This window comes from Gavialis gangeticus, unplaced genomic scaffold (assembly GCF_001723915.1).
Source record: "Gavialis gangeticus isolate Ggan-Ray unplaced genomic scaffold, GavGan_comp1, whole genome shotgun sequence".
Lineage (NCBI taxonomy): Eukaryota > Metazoa > Chordata > Crocodylia > Gavialidae > Gavialis > Gavialis gangeticus.
The window spans coordinates 76525313-76542233 of NW_017729025.1; the positions used below are offsets into that span (position 1 = coordinate 76525313).

The 16921-nt window shown below is 38.2% G+C and overlaps 1 protein-coding gene across 1 annotated transcript in view; it reads right to left on the reverse strand.

Moving 5' to 3' along the window:
* The window catches only part of FMN1 (formin 1), a 303131-nt gene that overhangs the window by 48750 nt on the left and 237460 nt on the right, over positions 1-16921 (reverse strand). The window contains exon 13 of the mRNA XM_019518964.1: positions 11886-11978. Coding sequence (XP_019374509.1) covers positions 11886-11978 — 93 coding nt within the window. The remainder of the gene's footprint in view (positions 1-11885; positions 11979-16921) is intronic.

Consider the following 16921-nt stretch of genomic DNA (forward strand, 5'->3'; position numbering starts at 1 on the left):
GATAAAAAACTGGATCCAACTGCCTGGCACACCCAACACATTCCAGGAAAGCACATTCCAAGAAAGCATATTCAAATGAAACCTAAAAGGGGTTGGGGCTTAGGCAGAGCAATGTCAATTTCAAACCTAAAGGTGCTGCATTGTAATTTGCTAATTGGATAAACCTGAGTCTGGGTAGTAACCTTTTATGATAATTTTTAACACCTTTCAAACCCATAGGGTAACAGCTGTAGGGCAACATTGTGAGTGGCTCTAAAGCCAACAGATTAGCATAAGACTAGGTATAAAAAGCATGTGCACCAGGTAACCAACAGGAAGAAGGGAACAGAATGGTCATTTCTGTTCCACGCCCGGACCCCAGATTCCTGGTGTGAGTGAGGATCGTATCCTGATCAAGGGACCTTCCCTGGTAATCCCTCTGACACTGTTGATTGGCGACGCCTGACTTCACTGAACTCACTTGACACGTACCTGACATTGAGGGGCTATCAATAAGTTGCCAACCCATGTCTGTCTATCTGTTGTTTTGAACAGCCCAGTGGCTAATTCCCTCGCAGTGCCCAGTTAGCCTGCAACAGAATTGATCTGTCTATCTGTTGTTATTATGTTATTTACTATTAGCTCTTTAATACTGCATTATCTTCTTATCGCATTTATCTTTCTGTTAGCTGTTGTGTGTGTATAAGCTATAATAAATTTGCCTTTACTCCGCTCCCAACTTTGCCTCCTCGATCCGAAACTGAACCTAACAGCCCAGTTGGCCTGTGACAGAATTGATACACTCACAGTGTCCAGCTGGCCTGTGACAGACAGAGTGAGTTCTCTGTTTTTCCAAACATTCTTTTGAAGTTTTAGCTATGGAGTTGCTTGCCTTTCCAATGAGAGAATTATTTTTGGCTTCCAAGACAAGATTTTGTGAGATGGCAGAGCCCACATCAGTGATTTTTCCCAATTACTTCCAGGCTTTCATAATTTATTCTAACTTTGGAAGGGCGATCAACTTGTTGACTTCTGACTACTATCTGCTTTAGGCTAATGGTCAGACCAAAATCATCACAAACATGAGAAAGGCGATTCAAGAGACTTTGAAGTCCTGCTTCTGAATGACTAATGATTGCTGCATCATTGGCAAAGAGCATTTCACAGACAAGAACTTCTTGGGTTTAGTTTTTGCTTTGAGATAAACAAGGTTAAAGACTTTCCCATTGGATCTGGTCTGAAGGTAGACTCCTTCTGAACAGCCACTTAATGCATATCTGAGTAGGACAGCAAAGAAAATCCCAAAAAGCATAAGAGCTAGTACATAGACCTGTTTGACACCACTCTTGATTTCAAATTCTTTCAAACATGACCCATCAAACTTCACTGTTCCATGGATACCGACGTGGAAGGACTTGATGCTCAGGAGCTTAAGAGGGTAGCCAATCTTCTTCAGGATTTGGAACAAATCATCTCTGCTGACAAGATGAAAAGCTTTGGTGAGATCAAGAATTGCTATGTATAAAGATTTTCATGGCATTTTTATTGTAGCTGTCTCAAGGAGAATATCATAGTCATTGTGGATATAGTGGACCTGAAACCACATTAAGACTCAGAGTTGACTCTATCTACAAGTGTCTGCAGTCTTAGCAGGACAACTTTGGTGAACAGTTTCCCAATGATGTAAAGTAAAGATATACCACAATAGTTATTGCAGTCACTTATATCACCTTTGTTTTTGTATAGAACGACACTGTTTGCATCTTTCATGTCTTGAGGAACTTCACCTTCTCTCCAACACATCCATATTAGTTTGTGCAGATGGAAGAGGAGGATGGATTTCCTGCACTTAACTTCAGCCAGTATGCAATCAGCATCTGGGGCTTTACCACAAGAGAGCTGATCAATGGCTTTTTCTACTTTGTCTACAGTAGGTTCACGGTCAAGCACTATTAGGGCTGGGAGGTCTTCAAGTATATCAAGATTGAAGTCAAAGACCACATTTTCATGAGAGTAGAGTTCTGAGTAATGTTCAACCCACTGATCCACGTGCTTACTGTGGTCACTGATGGCTTCACCTGTGGAGGATTTTAAAGAGAAGGTATATCTTGAAACAGGCCAAGAGCTTTCCTGATTCCCCTATACATTGCTTGCATGTCACCTCGGTCAGCAGATTTTTGGGTACTTTTACACAGTTGTAGCCAATAATCATTTGCACACTGTCTCACTCTATATTTGACCTTTCACTGGATCTCTCAAAGTGCCTGCAAGTTGGAGTGGCTAGGGTTAAACTTATATTGAAGGAGAGCTGACTGGCTCTTTTCTATAAGTGGGATCTTTTCAGATGAATTCTCATCAAACCAGTCATTTGGACTGCAAAGCAAGGTACCACGAGAGCCCAAGGCAGTTTGTGAGATGTTTCCTTTGAGCTGAACCCATTTCTCCTCAGCAGTATTACACAGTTTAAGATATGATAGAACCTCAGAGAGAGTTTTAATGAATTGAGATGATGTGTCTTCAGCTTTTAGTGGAGTGAGATTTATTCACAGTAACGACAGTTTCTTTCTCTTGTGTAATTTCCTGGGATGCAATTTGACTTCAGTGCATACCAATAAATGATCAGTATCACAGTCAGCACTCTGATAGGATCATGTAATTATTACACCATGGAAGTCTCGTGAGCCGGTAATAATCAGGTCGAGTTGATGTCAGTGTCCAGATCGTGGGTGGCACCATGATACTTTGTTTTGAGGTTTCATGTTGAAGAAAGAATTTGTTATACATAGCTCATTGCATGAACATAGATGGATGAATATATCATGTTTATAATAGTCACTTTTATTTTCCTAAGCTTCTGGTGATAGTTTACTTCCTTTTTTGGGGGTTACAAAGGGAGGAAATTGGGGACATGAAATAAATTCCCAGCAAATCAAGGGAAGTGATTATTCCCCTCTATTTGGCACTGATGAGGCCACACTTGGAGTACTGTGTTCAGTTTTGGGCCCCTCACTACAGAAAGGATGTGGACAAATTGGAGAGAATCTAGAGGAGGGCAACAAAATTGTTAGGGGGATGGGGCACATGACTTATGAGGAGAGGCTGAGGGAACCGGGCTGATTTAGTTTGGAAAAGAGAAGACTGAAAGGGGATTTAATAGAAATCTTTAGCTACCTGAAGGGAGGTTCCAAAGAAAATGGAGCTCAACTGTTCTTAGTGGTGGCAGATGATAGAACAAGGAGCAATGGTCTCAAGTTGCAGTAAGGTAAGTTTAATTTAGATATTAGGAAAAAACTCTCACTAAAACATTCTCCTCTCCTTTTCTCTTTCTTCTCCCTCTCTTCTCCTTTGCTATTTTGAGGAAGTAGAACAAAAAGGTGTTAGCTTTCCTAGTGCATCTATCCTGTTTTGTAGTTCTTCAGTACTTTACTAAGAATGTTTTAGGTATGGTTCCTAAATGAACCATTCAACTGATTCTTTTTCAGAGTGGCAGTCGTCTAGCCAAGAAGCCCTTGATCCACTTTTATGAACTGAAGTTTACAAAGCCCACACTTTTAAATTCATAATCCCAAAGTTCCTTTAGCTTTATCTCATATCAAAGCAGTGCAAGTGATGAGATAACTGTTATATTTTAGGAAACTTGCATAGTAATGGGAAAAAGTAAGTGTATAATAGATCTTATTCCTTATTGCAAATTATGGTGACATTATTTAACAGGACTATTGCATATTATACATTTACATTTCATTAAGAGTTTTTCCCACCTTTGAATAGTGAATTTGATGAACAAAAATGCTTCCATTAAATACAGCTAAGATATTACTAATACCAATTTGCATATAATGCTTTTATTTTAGAATTACAAAGCATTTTGCCAAAAATGACTACCACCATCTCAACATAGGCAAGAATCATTACTTACATGTTAAAAACTGGAAAACTGAACCTAGAGAGATTAAGTGATTTTCCAGCATCACATGGCAAGCGTTTAAACTGGGATTAAAACCCAAAGTTCTGGCTCCTAGTTCCCTGCTCTAAGCAACAGACTATACTACTTTCAGTTACACAAAATAGTTTTGACATTAACAGGCAGTACAGTTTATCCCTTTTAGCATTTCAGTATGTCAGTCTCATAACATTCCCAATGCTTGTTTTTTCTTTTTGCTGTACAACACAGCAAGATTATAATTAATTGTTATTAATTGTAATTAGGGAAATGCAAACAGTTCAGATAAAGTAAACCAATCTTAGGGTTTTTCTTAGAGTATGTCCAGCTCAAAGTAAACTAGAGAGTAGAAAAATCAAGCAACAAAAACCTGGACACCTGTGAGTTCTAACACTTTTTAAGAGCCAAAAAATTAGAAAAACAATTGAGCTTTTAGATGCTTGCTGTGAACCTAGCAGAAAGATATCAGATAGGATTTTTTAAAAAAAATTTGCCTAAACTAGATGCAATACTGTTTATTTAAACAAATAAAACTAAAAGCAGATGCTTAAGGGTGGTAGTCACATTCAGTTAACTCCTGATTTCGGAGAAGCTGCTGAGCTTCTAGGCATTTATCTAAATGAAACCTCTGAACTTCTTGAAATCTGCCCAGCACATACACTGAGATCATCATTCAAGAAGGACTTTTGCTTTGTTCTCATGAGTGTTTCAATGGACTCTCATAAGACTTCCTTTGTAAAGCCACATGCAGTATTGTGCATTTTCTAAAACATTTCAAGACATCTGGGTAAATTATTGAAGGACAAAATTTTATGTGTATTAAGAGTTTACAGGTGTCAGTAAATTATATTTACCTGACCCGGTGAAAGTCAGAATAAATGTGGGCAGCAGAAAATACTCAAAGGAAAAAATCATAGTGTGATTCTCTATTTACTTTGTGATACTTGTGAAATACTTTATTGGCTTTTGTTTGTGTGCAATCTTATATTCTTCTATTTCTTTATTTCTTTATTTACTACTTATTTTCCTAGCACTTGTTCAATGTTGTATCCCTTGGATCACTGCGGCTCTACTTGGAGAGGTCTATAGAAATACTCTGAACTGTGTAGTTGGACGAAAGCTTCTATTAATAGATAAATATTTTTTACAAAACATTAGCTAACTCATGTAAAATATATGTTCATATTCAAAATAAAATTGCAACAACCAGGAAAGTATGCCAGCAAGTTGTATAGTGGTTATTTATGTCATGCATTTTTCATCAGTGTCATATATTTGACAGCACTGCCATGACTGCCATGACTGTTTAGCTGGAACTTCACATATATTCCAAAACTATGGGTGAAACCTATAGTTTCTCACATTACTACTGGAGGTCACTATGCAGCCTGGAGTGGGTATAGCACATAACTAGGATGTGGAAAATCTAGGCTCATGTCCCAGCTCCGGCTGGTTCAGACAATGGACTCGAATGTCAGTTTAGTACTCATCACCAGCCTATTGGCTATTCTGGGTTGTGCCTCTCTTTTTCTCCTCTGTTTCATTCAGTTATAAACAAAACAATTTTGTAATTCTCAAATGTTTTTGCAGGATAGGAAATCAACTTTCAAACCATTTTTTACCACCTCTGATATCTTTCTCTCATATGACTATCCCCGCTATTGGATCTAAGCAGGAACTAATCGAATAGCAGCGGCAGAGTGTGGAAGTGAAAAGGATAAATAGAAAGAAGGAGAAGGAAGTAAGATGTTCAGTGTTAGTCTCTGGTTAATCCAGCCAGATTCAGTCTACCCATCAGACCATCTCTCTATATTGTATCTTCATTAAGCCACAGTAGGACTAGGTACAGACATTCAAAAAGCCTAAGGCAGAATTGATCAAGTCATGTGGGTTTTTTTGTATGCGGCGTAGTTTATTTTAGTAGTAAACAGTACATTTACCCTTTGGGGCAGGGAGAGGGTGCATACAGGCTGCCTATCTTAGATTGGGTTCTGCCATTTATAAACCAGTCCATGTGTGCCAAACTTCTGTTCTATTATGGTTTAGACCATGTTCCAATCACTTATACCAGTAAAAGTGTAATATCTGTACCTGGCTTTGAAAAAGTAAGTCCCATTGCCTCCAAACATAGAGATGCCTGTCTCCTTGGGAATAGCATGGCTCAGTGGTCTGTTAACAGGATATGAAGCCATTTACTTTTTGCTCCTTGGATCAAATTAAACCCATATTTGTAGCACCTATAAACTGTCTGTAGGCCTGTGTGACATAAATTGTTTAATCTTGATATCCTTACAAGTGGATAAGCATTCAAATGTCAAGCCTCAGCAAGGAGACTTGACTTGAATGAATATATTGTTTTTTAGTTTCTGGTGGAAGCAACTGGCAATGTAGCCACTGAAATGAGCAAACAGAATTATTAATCTTGTTACACCCCTTTGGGCACAGGTATAGAACACGCACAGGTAAAAGTGTACTAGCTTGAACCTTAGGAAGTCGTAGGATCAAAGATGGTTAATGAGAACCTGAAACGGTTGGTTAGTTGCAAATGAATACTTAACTGATACTTATTCAGATTACTGATTAGTTATAATTTGGTACATGGAAGCAATGAAGGGAGTGTGATTGTACCTTTGGTACTTTTATTTTCACAACTGCATGTAAAATTAAGAGTCCATGCTAATGGGTCCCACCAGTAGGGCTAGGCTGTTGGCAACCATATGGGAAATTTTAAAGGAAAAGAAACCCCTGTCATAGAAATACCCAGAAAGGAAACACACAAGGAACAACTAAAATAATGAATTTGTAATAAATCACCAAGAGCATTCAAGAGCGCCAGGAGGTTAGTTCACTTAACACAAAAACAAACAAAAAGTAAAGCAAATAAAAATACATTACTAGAAATTATGATGATAATAGGCTTTTTAAAAAAATGCTACAACTAATTTAATGAATTAAAAAACAGCAGATCATGAAATACAGCAATTGTTAGAGGACTTGTAGCCACTGGAAAAAAATAAAGTTGTGTCTTAATATTTAAACATTTTATAAGATAATAAGTAAACAGCAGGATTACATAATAAATGGATATTAAAGAAAAAACAGTAACAGCATGATCTGTGGTTCAATACTAATAATTGTGTTATTCAACATGAATATAAACTATAGCAATCAAGATAACATTTAGTGAAAAATCAAAATGCAATAGTCATGTAAATACAGCAACAAAGCTGAATTCAGGACACCTGATTGTGGGTACATCTACATGTGCAATTAATGCGAAGCAATAAACTCTGGAGCAGCTTGAGCTGGGGTGAACTCCAGCTCCTGGGAGCAGCATCTACCTGTGAGCCTGGGACAGCAGCAATTTGAGCTGAGGCAGAGCAGGCCCCCTTCTGGCTGGGCTTACCGGGCACAATTTATGCCCATGGTCACCATCTACATACGCCTTTCAGTGAAGTAAATTACCCTGCTGTAAGATATTACTGTCTCTGACAGTACTATCTTACGGCAGAGTTAATTAGTTTACTGCACCCTAATACTGGCGCATATGTGAATGGTAATGTTTTACTGTGCAACTAATTAATCTACTCTGCAGTAAAACATGCATGTAGATGCACCCAGCATCTGTGTGCACCATTAAGTTGCTTATAGGCCTGAGCTTTTTCAGGGGCTGGCCAAGGCCCCAGAATGAATTTTCATAGGAACTGAGAACTATCAAAGACCTCACTACCACTGTTATAAGTGCATATAGTTCTATGATCTTGCATTATCTAACATAAACTTTCAGCAACATGAGTTCATATGATCTTTGAAAAGTTTCAAGCAAACCACTACCGCACATGCTTTCCCTCTTGGGGGAGAGGATGAAAGAACAAATGTGTCAGATGTCAATCATGTTGCTTAATGCACTAATGGAGGGTGTTCAGATGCTCTGGTAAAAGAACCTATGTAGAACAGAATAGAAATAATGCTTACCCAGTTTGTAAAGCACTTTGATATCAAATGAAGATATAAGTCCAAGCACTTTATTAATATAATATTTATCAAATTCCTGGAAGAAGAGGTGAATAGTGAGGTGTCAAATTTTGAAAAAAAAAATTAGGATTAGTTTAAAATAGCACCTAGAAAGACAAAATGATGGAAAACCCAACAAACACAAACATAAGGGACAGTTCAATCCAGTCTTTCAGCCTGACAGATACAGCTAACTCAGAACCTAACAAAGGCAAATTTTAGGTGTCAATAAGGACAAGTCAGCAAAAATATTTATCATACACACTGTGAGAGTGGAAGCTATTTAAAAAGGGAAGAAAATTGATATGAAAAATATTATTATGCCATTTTGCAAACAGATGCCATATCCTGACTTTTCACCTTAAAAACCATAGAAAGTTACAGAAAACATATCAGAAAAATATGAAGAGTCCAAAAATGAAGAGTGACAGATTACAGGCATTAGAGTTTTTCGATAAGAGATGGCAAGATGAAATATACATAAATAGAAGAGAAAGTTGATCAGCCATAGGCATTTATTTATTCTTTCCTGGATTTCAAAGAAACCTCAAGGAGCCATGCATCAAAACAAAAAGCCAGTGAATTTGCATGAATAATGAAAACATTGTTTTAGATATGTATAATTAACTTATGTAACTCACTGTCCTGAGATACTATGGAAGCAATTTTAAGTATAAGACCTGTATTGGAATATGAACAAAATCCTCTACTATATTGGCTGGGACTAATATAGCAACACAATTCCCATCTTTGTACCTATAAAGTGATCAAATAGTATAAGGAGCAAATTTTACACAAGATATACAACTGCACAATTAAATGAAATTGAAGTTTTTCCCACTGTAGGGCTAGGGACAGACATTACACATAAACAGGTTTAAGTGGTTTAAACCTATAACAAAACAGATTTTCAGTGTACATAAACCAATTTGAAAATGGCTGAAACCAGTTTGAGATAAACCCGGTTAAATGTAGTAGAAGACTTAACTGATTTGGGTCAAACTAGTTTATGCAATGTGTGTCCCAGACCCCTTCCTGGTTTAACTTAAACCAGAGTCCCCCAGCATCCCAGATGCTTTGCAGCTCTCAGCAGGGCTCTCTGCTTCAGAGCAGAGCTGGCTCTGCCCCTCTGCCTGGTTTCCTCCTGCTCCCCCCTCCCCGCACTCCTTGTTCAAGCAGGGATTCCCCCTCTTCCCCCTCCCACAGCACGGACCATAGCTAGCATGTGGTATGCTAGCTAATGCTGAGAGATGTCTGTGTAAGGCAGACAGGACAAACGCAGATAGGACAGTGTCCGCTTAGGACTTTTTGGAGCTAATCAACAGGTCAGCTGGTAATGTTCCTCCATTCTTTCCTTGCAAAAAAGTGTTTAAGAAGAGCTTGAACTAATGAGAGAGGCTTTTGTTTTCTTGATGGCCTGATAAACACTGTGTTATCAACTGCCTGCTGGGCTGGTCAGGAGCAGCATGGGGAAGAGGAGGGGTGGAACCCCTCCCTAATCAGAAAGTCCTGCTAGGGTCTGGCCACACCCGCTTCAGCTCAGCATTGTGGAAGGGCAGGGAGGGCTGCTTTAGCACTCCCCAGCTTCTAGCCTGAGCCACTGCAGGCATATGACCGTATTTTCTCAGTCCAGAGGGAATGTTTGTATGGTTAGAAACTGGTTTAGCCTAGCCAAGTTAGACTAACCTGAAAAGACTGAATCAATTCAGGCTCAGGCTTTTTGAATGTCTTTCCCTAGCCTTGAGAACAGGATGCAGGGCTATTCAACCTTTGAGCTGATTTAATAGGGCCTTTCCCATGGCACTAAGAATCAAGTCATCTATACAAAAGGCAAACACAATGATCTGAAAAATAGTGCTTGATTTTTGCAAAGCTAAGCAGGATTGTGATAGTGATTACAGTTATCTTACTCCTGTATAATTGGGTTTTGTTAATAAAATTGGTTATTGCCTACAGTAGTATTGCACAGTTAAGGGAAGGAAAGATAAGGCAGTGTGGGAGAAAGGTAGAGTTACCAGTGTGCACAAATACATGACCCTGCCTCAGTCTCAGCACTTACTACTAAGACTGTAAATATAAACTGACAATTAAATGAGATGAAAAGACCACCTACAACAGTCCCATCATGGGTTATAGGACACAGATAGTCCCATCATGGATTATTTCTTTTGCAGGATCTCTGTTAACTTTATGAGAGCTTTAATAAATATATAATATGTTCAGGAATTATATACTATAATTAGGAACTTGTTTGAAATTATGTGATATGAAACTCATAGCTTAAATAACATCCAAACACATTTCGGATTGAAAAACTCAAGCAAATTACATTAAGCACAAAAACCCTGAAAATGAAGAATGCCAACTATATTTAATAGTACAATGTAATAAGTGCTACTATTAAAAAACATTTTTACTCAGGAAACTATTTAAATACTACAGCTTCATAAAATAAATTGAAGTTAAAATTCTTGATCTTAGGAGGACCTTTATAAAAAGATGAAACTGAATTTAGATATTTAATTAAAATTCCTATAACTGTTTCAGAGATCAGCAATTTAGTTAATATAAGTCTTTTTATGAAGCAACTGAGTCATAGTTCATGTGAGTTTTCAGACATTAAATGTTTAATTGCTTAAGACTTCATGAATGATATTGCTCAATTAGGAATACTAACTTCCCCAAAGAGTCACAATAATGGTTACAACTGGCTCTGCTTACCCTTAGGAGTGTGTCATATAACTGCTCTGACAATACCAAGCTCTGTGTTCCTCACTGTGGTGTATGATACCCAAATCTACAGAAAAATGTAGAGTTCTACTTCAATAGAATAATTCAGAAAATTACCCTAAAATGAGACTCCTTGTATGTAAAGTGATTTTTTACAATTAGAAAAAATTATCTACATTCTAGAGTCACAACTATAAAAACATTTTGTACTGTAATCAATTATGTAACCATAGGAAAATTCACCTTTTCATTTTTAAAGGGAAATACACTCTTCCCTGACTAATGACCTTGTGCTGTTCCTTGAACAAACTTTTTCTTTAATTATATATGATACATTATATAATTTTATCACACCACTGTTCTGAAATGGTTAGTCTGGCTCAGCATTAGATGCAGTGGCTGCCTCCACTTCTTTTTGACACTTCTTTAAGTAAATAATCCTGTTTTTCCAAGTGAGCAATCTTCTGAACCAAACTCAGGTCCGCCCTTGAACGAACTGCTGTGATGTACTGCCCCCATTCTCCTAATATATCTTTCCATTCTCATTTGTTAGTCTTAGGAGCACTGTTGCACCAGAATGACCCCTCCTTTTAAGACCCAGCAAAGAAATTACAGCTTGTATTCTTCTTGTTGAAGTATGCAGGTTGTATAACCAATGTATGAACACACCCTTTAATGGTATTGAGCATATCAAAATTTCTGCCACTAAAAACACTCAATCACTTGTGGTTTGTGCTGGGCAACCTAAATTGTCTTTTTATCTGTGTGGAACTGACCAGGGGCTGACAATAAAGGCTTTTCTGTACAGTCACTGGTGAGTTTTAGGGAAGATGGAAAATGAAACCGAGAGCCTCCTGCCCACCTGAATCTAAACCTGCTCTGATTTGCTGGAGAGTGAAGACTTGACAGGGGCACTGGGACTGACTCTGGAGCAGCCCCACAGGCAATTTCTGATTCTGGAGTACATCAGTGGGCTTGTGTGAGCAGACAGGGAAAAAGGTGTCTTCCAACCTGTCCTCCCCAAGCTCCACTGCTGACATTTAGGCAAGGCCAATATTAGGAAAAAGATCTCTGTGGCTACAGTGCATAAGATCTACACACAATCTTTGAGGTTTTCACTTACCTTTAAACTCCATGCGATGGTTGTTGAAGGCAATATATTTACCAGCAAACAATGTAAGCCTTACAATATGAAAAAAGAGTCTAAACATCTGCTTACCTTTCTGAAAGAACTCTTCCAGTTTATCTTTGAAGGGCTGGAGATGTTGTTCTGAAGATTCTCTACAAACCACTCTCATTTGCTTTTCACAGGCTACAAACAGAAGTTCAGGGTTAGATAGTTTGAAGCCACATATTTAACTGACAACCTTTAAAAATAATCATATTATTTCTAAAGCAACTCATCTACCATTCCATATTTATCAAGCAATAATATTTCATACTTGTTCTAATTGTATAAGAGTTAAAAAAAAACCCTATCAGCCACAGTAACTGCTGTAGTGTGATGTAGCAATGAAGTTCAGGAAATGTCCAAGAGGCAATGAATTTTTTATTGGACCAACTATATAGTTGGGAGATCTGATGGACTTAAGTTCCTTTAAATAGCAACATTTTAGTTTATTTGCCTTGGAATTCAGCATTTGTATGATTTGCTTGTAGTACAGCTGGGTGAAAAACAAAGGGCTTCCCTCACTGCAGCATTAGCTTCAGCATGAACTTGAGTTTTGCCTCAGTCTAATTCCTGTAATACACACTGCATTTTACCGTCAAAGGGAACTTCACACTCAAGTTTTCTGGCCTTCTGTGGGATGGGCATAGCACAAGCAGGAGGAAGACTATGTCATTATTATGCATCTGTTACCTAATCTACCAAATAATTTAGGTCCTGATGCCATCTCATTTCCTAGAGAATTCAAATTAATTGCTACAAAATTTAAGCATTGCTCTGGGATGTCTTAGTAGACATTGCAGAATCCTGGGGTCCCCGGTTATAAGAAAAAAGCTCAACAAACAAAACAAAACAAAACAAAACATAAAGCAGTACTCAAATATTTTGCATCAAACAATGCAAAAAACTGCAAGCAAGTATTTTTTCCTTTTCTCCCTTATACCAAATGTAGTTTCCATGAGGTTAATTAAGATGCATATTTATTGCATAACTAAACAAAAGAGTTATTGCATGCAGATTAAAATAACAAGCCAGCCAGCTTCTCTCTAGTTTAATAATTCATTTTATTCCTAAAAATTGAGTATAAAATGTAGTTGCACAAGGAGAAAATGTGTAATTTACAAAAATTGTCATGTTAATATAAGTCACATTTGTGGCTTGCAATACAGAGAAAGGAGTTGCCAAAAGATTGTGAATACATACATGCATTTTATTGTACAGCTAGTAATAGAGCCCATGATACATTTGGACCACCAGAACTACTTAAACAAAGAAAACACTCGAACAATTTAATTTGAATTTTAGCTAAAAACAAAGAAACCCAAAACTACGTTAAAAAGAAAATTCTAACATTGTCAGAAAAATATTGCCTTGATATTCATTTCTGCACAAAATGCTTACAAGAAAATATCTAGTCCATCCAAAAGTTTTATATATTTAATTTCCATGGCTTAAATAAACAGAGTTTAAAAGTATTAAGAATATAGCTATAGAGAAAGTCTTACCAGATAATCCATATTGTCTTTTTCTTACAGACTATGTTTTAATTAATCTTTAAGCCCCAAACTTGCAAGTTATAGCACAGCATGGATACTTGAGACTTTGCAGACTGAAAGCAATGGGTATTTGCTTGTGCAGATGTTATACAACAGCTAGCTGTCAGACTGAAACTTTAACTTGCACACGTGCACAGAAACACATGCATATATATATAATATAATATAGATAGATATAGATACATACGTATTGTCTTTAGATATGTATGTATACATGCATATAATATATATATCTACATCGATACCTATATATCTATTATATGTATGTATACATACATATCTACAGTAAGCCCTTTCTTGCCTGCCCAGTTACAGAAAAAGACTGTAAAACAAATGAAGGGAATACATTAGAAGACAGAAAATAATTCTCAGCATGGAAATATTATTTTCTTTATGACATGAGCTTTTGCCACTAAAACTTGAACTTTACATGGCTGTGGAAATCTATTGAATGAAATTTATTTACATGCTGCATTTCAGTTTATATACATGGAATGAGGTTCCCACAGTTACTCAGACAGATTGTAATATTTTATTTGTGGACTAGACAGGGATTCTGTGAATTGAGCAGGAAAAAAATCTAAACAAAATACTTGAAAAAGCATTTTTAAGTTGTCTTATTAAAGGCTGGCACAAATTAGAAGCTACAATTTTGTGGCTACTTTTCCTGTTTATTTTTAAAAAGAGTCTAGACAGAAAATGCCACATGAAGTAGATTTTAGCAATGATTTCAGTTAAATATAAAATGACAAAAAGTGTGAAATGAGTAGTATATGTATTTCAACTTTTTAAGCTATGATGTGGCATGCTGGCTGTGTTTTAAGGCATCATTTAAGAACATTAGCATTACAGGAAATTATGTTAAGATAAACAGCAAAAACACATTCTTATTACATGTGTTTATTATATGGTGGTGATTAGTTTATTATGTGGTCTCTCTGGGCACACTTTATATATGCTAGAATGATACCAAATAACAGCTCTCCCAAGCAGATGGCGTACATTATTGTTTTTTCAAGTATTCAAAACCATGTTATAAGCAGGCCCCTCAAGCAGTACAAATTAAAGGGTATCTGGTTTATCAGGTATAGGAGTACATTACCACTCCTCCAAATAAATTGTTTAAAAAAATGATGGCTAATAGAGAAGACTAAAAAAAAAAAAAAAAACAGGTGCTAGAAGTCACAGAGAGAGACTATGGGAAAGGTCTCATGATATGGATGTCACCTTTGGTGCCAAGCACAAACTATGACATAGTCCAGGGGTTTTCAACTTTTTGGGTCAGTGTACCCCAGTGGCTGGATGCCGAGCAAAAGGGTGGGAGTGGTGTGCAGCCGGACACCGAGTGGATGGGGGGGGGAGGTGGTGCACGGCCGAATGCGGAGCAGCGGCAGCTGCTGTGTGTGACCTTCCCCCACCCCCAGCATCTGGCCGGGTGGGCGGTGCCTGTGCAGGATGGTGTATGGCAGCATTCCATCCCTGCCCACCTGCACATAACCCCCTAGGGCTGTCTCAAGAACTCCCAGGGTTATGCATACCCCCAGCTGACAACCACTGACATAGTCAATCACGTGCCAGTGCTTTGATCAGGGGTGCTTCCATGATGTCTTCCATTTGTTGCTTTGGTGGAATAAGGAATTTATGATGATAAGATGATGTCCTGAAGACTTGCTCAGGAGAAGAATTCCATTTAAATTGACTTTTCCACCCCTTACTTTCCACGGGTTCTTGTCCATAGAATCCCTTCCCATTCTAGCATTGAAATCATTAAGAAGAATTATGTTACCTTCTTCAGAGACCAAAGTCAAGACTTGGTCAAGTTTAGAATAGAATTCTTCCTTTGTTTCACCATCTGCATCAAGTTCACTGCACATAAGCCACTTTCAAAATTGCCCAAACTGGTGTAAGATAAACCTATATGGATGTGGTATCAAACTTAACTGATTTAGGATAAATCAGTTTATTGAACTTCTGTCCCAGATCTGCTCCAGATTCAAGTTCATAGATTTCATAGACATTAGGGCTGGAAGGGACCTCAGAAGATCATCGAGTCCAGCCCCCTGCCCAAGGGACAGGAAATCAGCTGGGATCACAGGATCCCAGCAAGATAAACATCCAAATTTCTTTTGAAGGCGTTCAAAGTATGTGCTTGAACCACCTCCGATGGCAGGCTATTCCAGACCTTGGAGGCTCGGACAGTAAAGAAGTTCTTCCTTATGTTCAGTCTGAAACGGTCTTGAAGGAATTTATAACCACTTGACCTTGTCATCACTTGGGGCACTCTGGTGAACAAATGTTCCCCCAGATCCTAGTGAACGCCCCTTATAAACTTATAGGTGGCCATCAGATTGCCCCTGAGCCTGTGCTTTTCCAGACTGAGGAGTCCCATAGCTGTCAGCCTCTCATCGTAAGGTCTGTTTTCCTGACCTGTGATCATATGCATGGCTGTTCTCTGGACTCTCTTAAGCTTCTCCACATCCTTTTTGAATTGTGGAGCCCAAAACTGGATGCAGTACTCCAGCTATGGCCTCACCAAGGCTGAGTACAATGGGAGAATGACATCCTGGGATTTTTAACTCACAGTTCTCCAGCATCCCAGGATGGTTTGCATCTCCCCACACCCCCCCCCCCAAAGGGTGGTGAGGTAGATTTGGCCCAAGCTATCTGCTTCAGCTGAGCAGGGAGGCATGGTTTAGTACCCACCAGCTTCTGGCCTGGGCTACTGCAAGCATGTGGCTACATTTCCAGAATCAGAAGTGAATGTTTGTTCACTTGCTTATTGGTTCAGTCTACTCAGTCTAGACTAACCTATGAAGATTGAATCGATTCAGCCTTGGGCTTTTTGACTATCTGTATTTAGCCCTGTTGTATTATGGATTTGAACTGGTTTATGATTACTCTTACCAATTTACATGTAATTTTTGACAAAGACAGAAGACAAAGGGTCACAAATTATTCACTGATGCCAAATGCACTTCTCAGCATCTGAGTAATAATCTTCATCTTGACAGCAAAACTAATGCCATGAATATGTTCGTCTCTTATTACTTTTCTTTCCCACAAAAAGGTGTAGCCACCACCATGTTCTGTGAGCTGCCCCTCTCCTGCACATCTGGTCTCACTAAGTGCAGCAATGTCAGTATCAAATTGTGTAAGTTCTCTGATTGTAGATGCTGTCTTTTGCTTTGGATGGTCACTTTTAGGATTTTTCATCAGAGTGCAAATGTTCTAGGCTGAAAACTTTATTACTTGAATTGGACTGCAGTTAGAGTGATTTCATTAGATGTGGTTTTCCAATCAAGTAAAATGAGACAGACTATGCTTAGGCCACCATTTCTATTTCCTCCCCACTGGGGGTGAACAGAGTGGATCCTAAATAGGTCTGCTCATTATTGTATTTGCCAAATTGCACACTGGTCAGTTCCAAGTACAAAACAACCATCATACAATCACTGCCTCTGTCTAGGTACACAAATAGGGACTTCTAGTAATCACTAATATCTTACCCCCATTAAAACTTGCCCAGTGCTG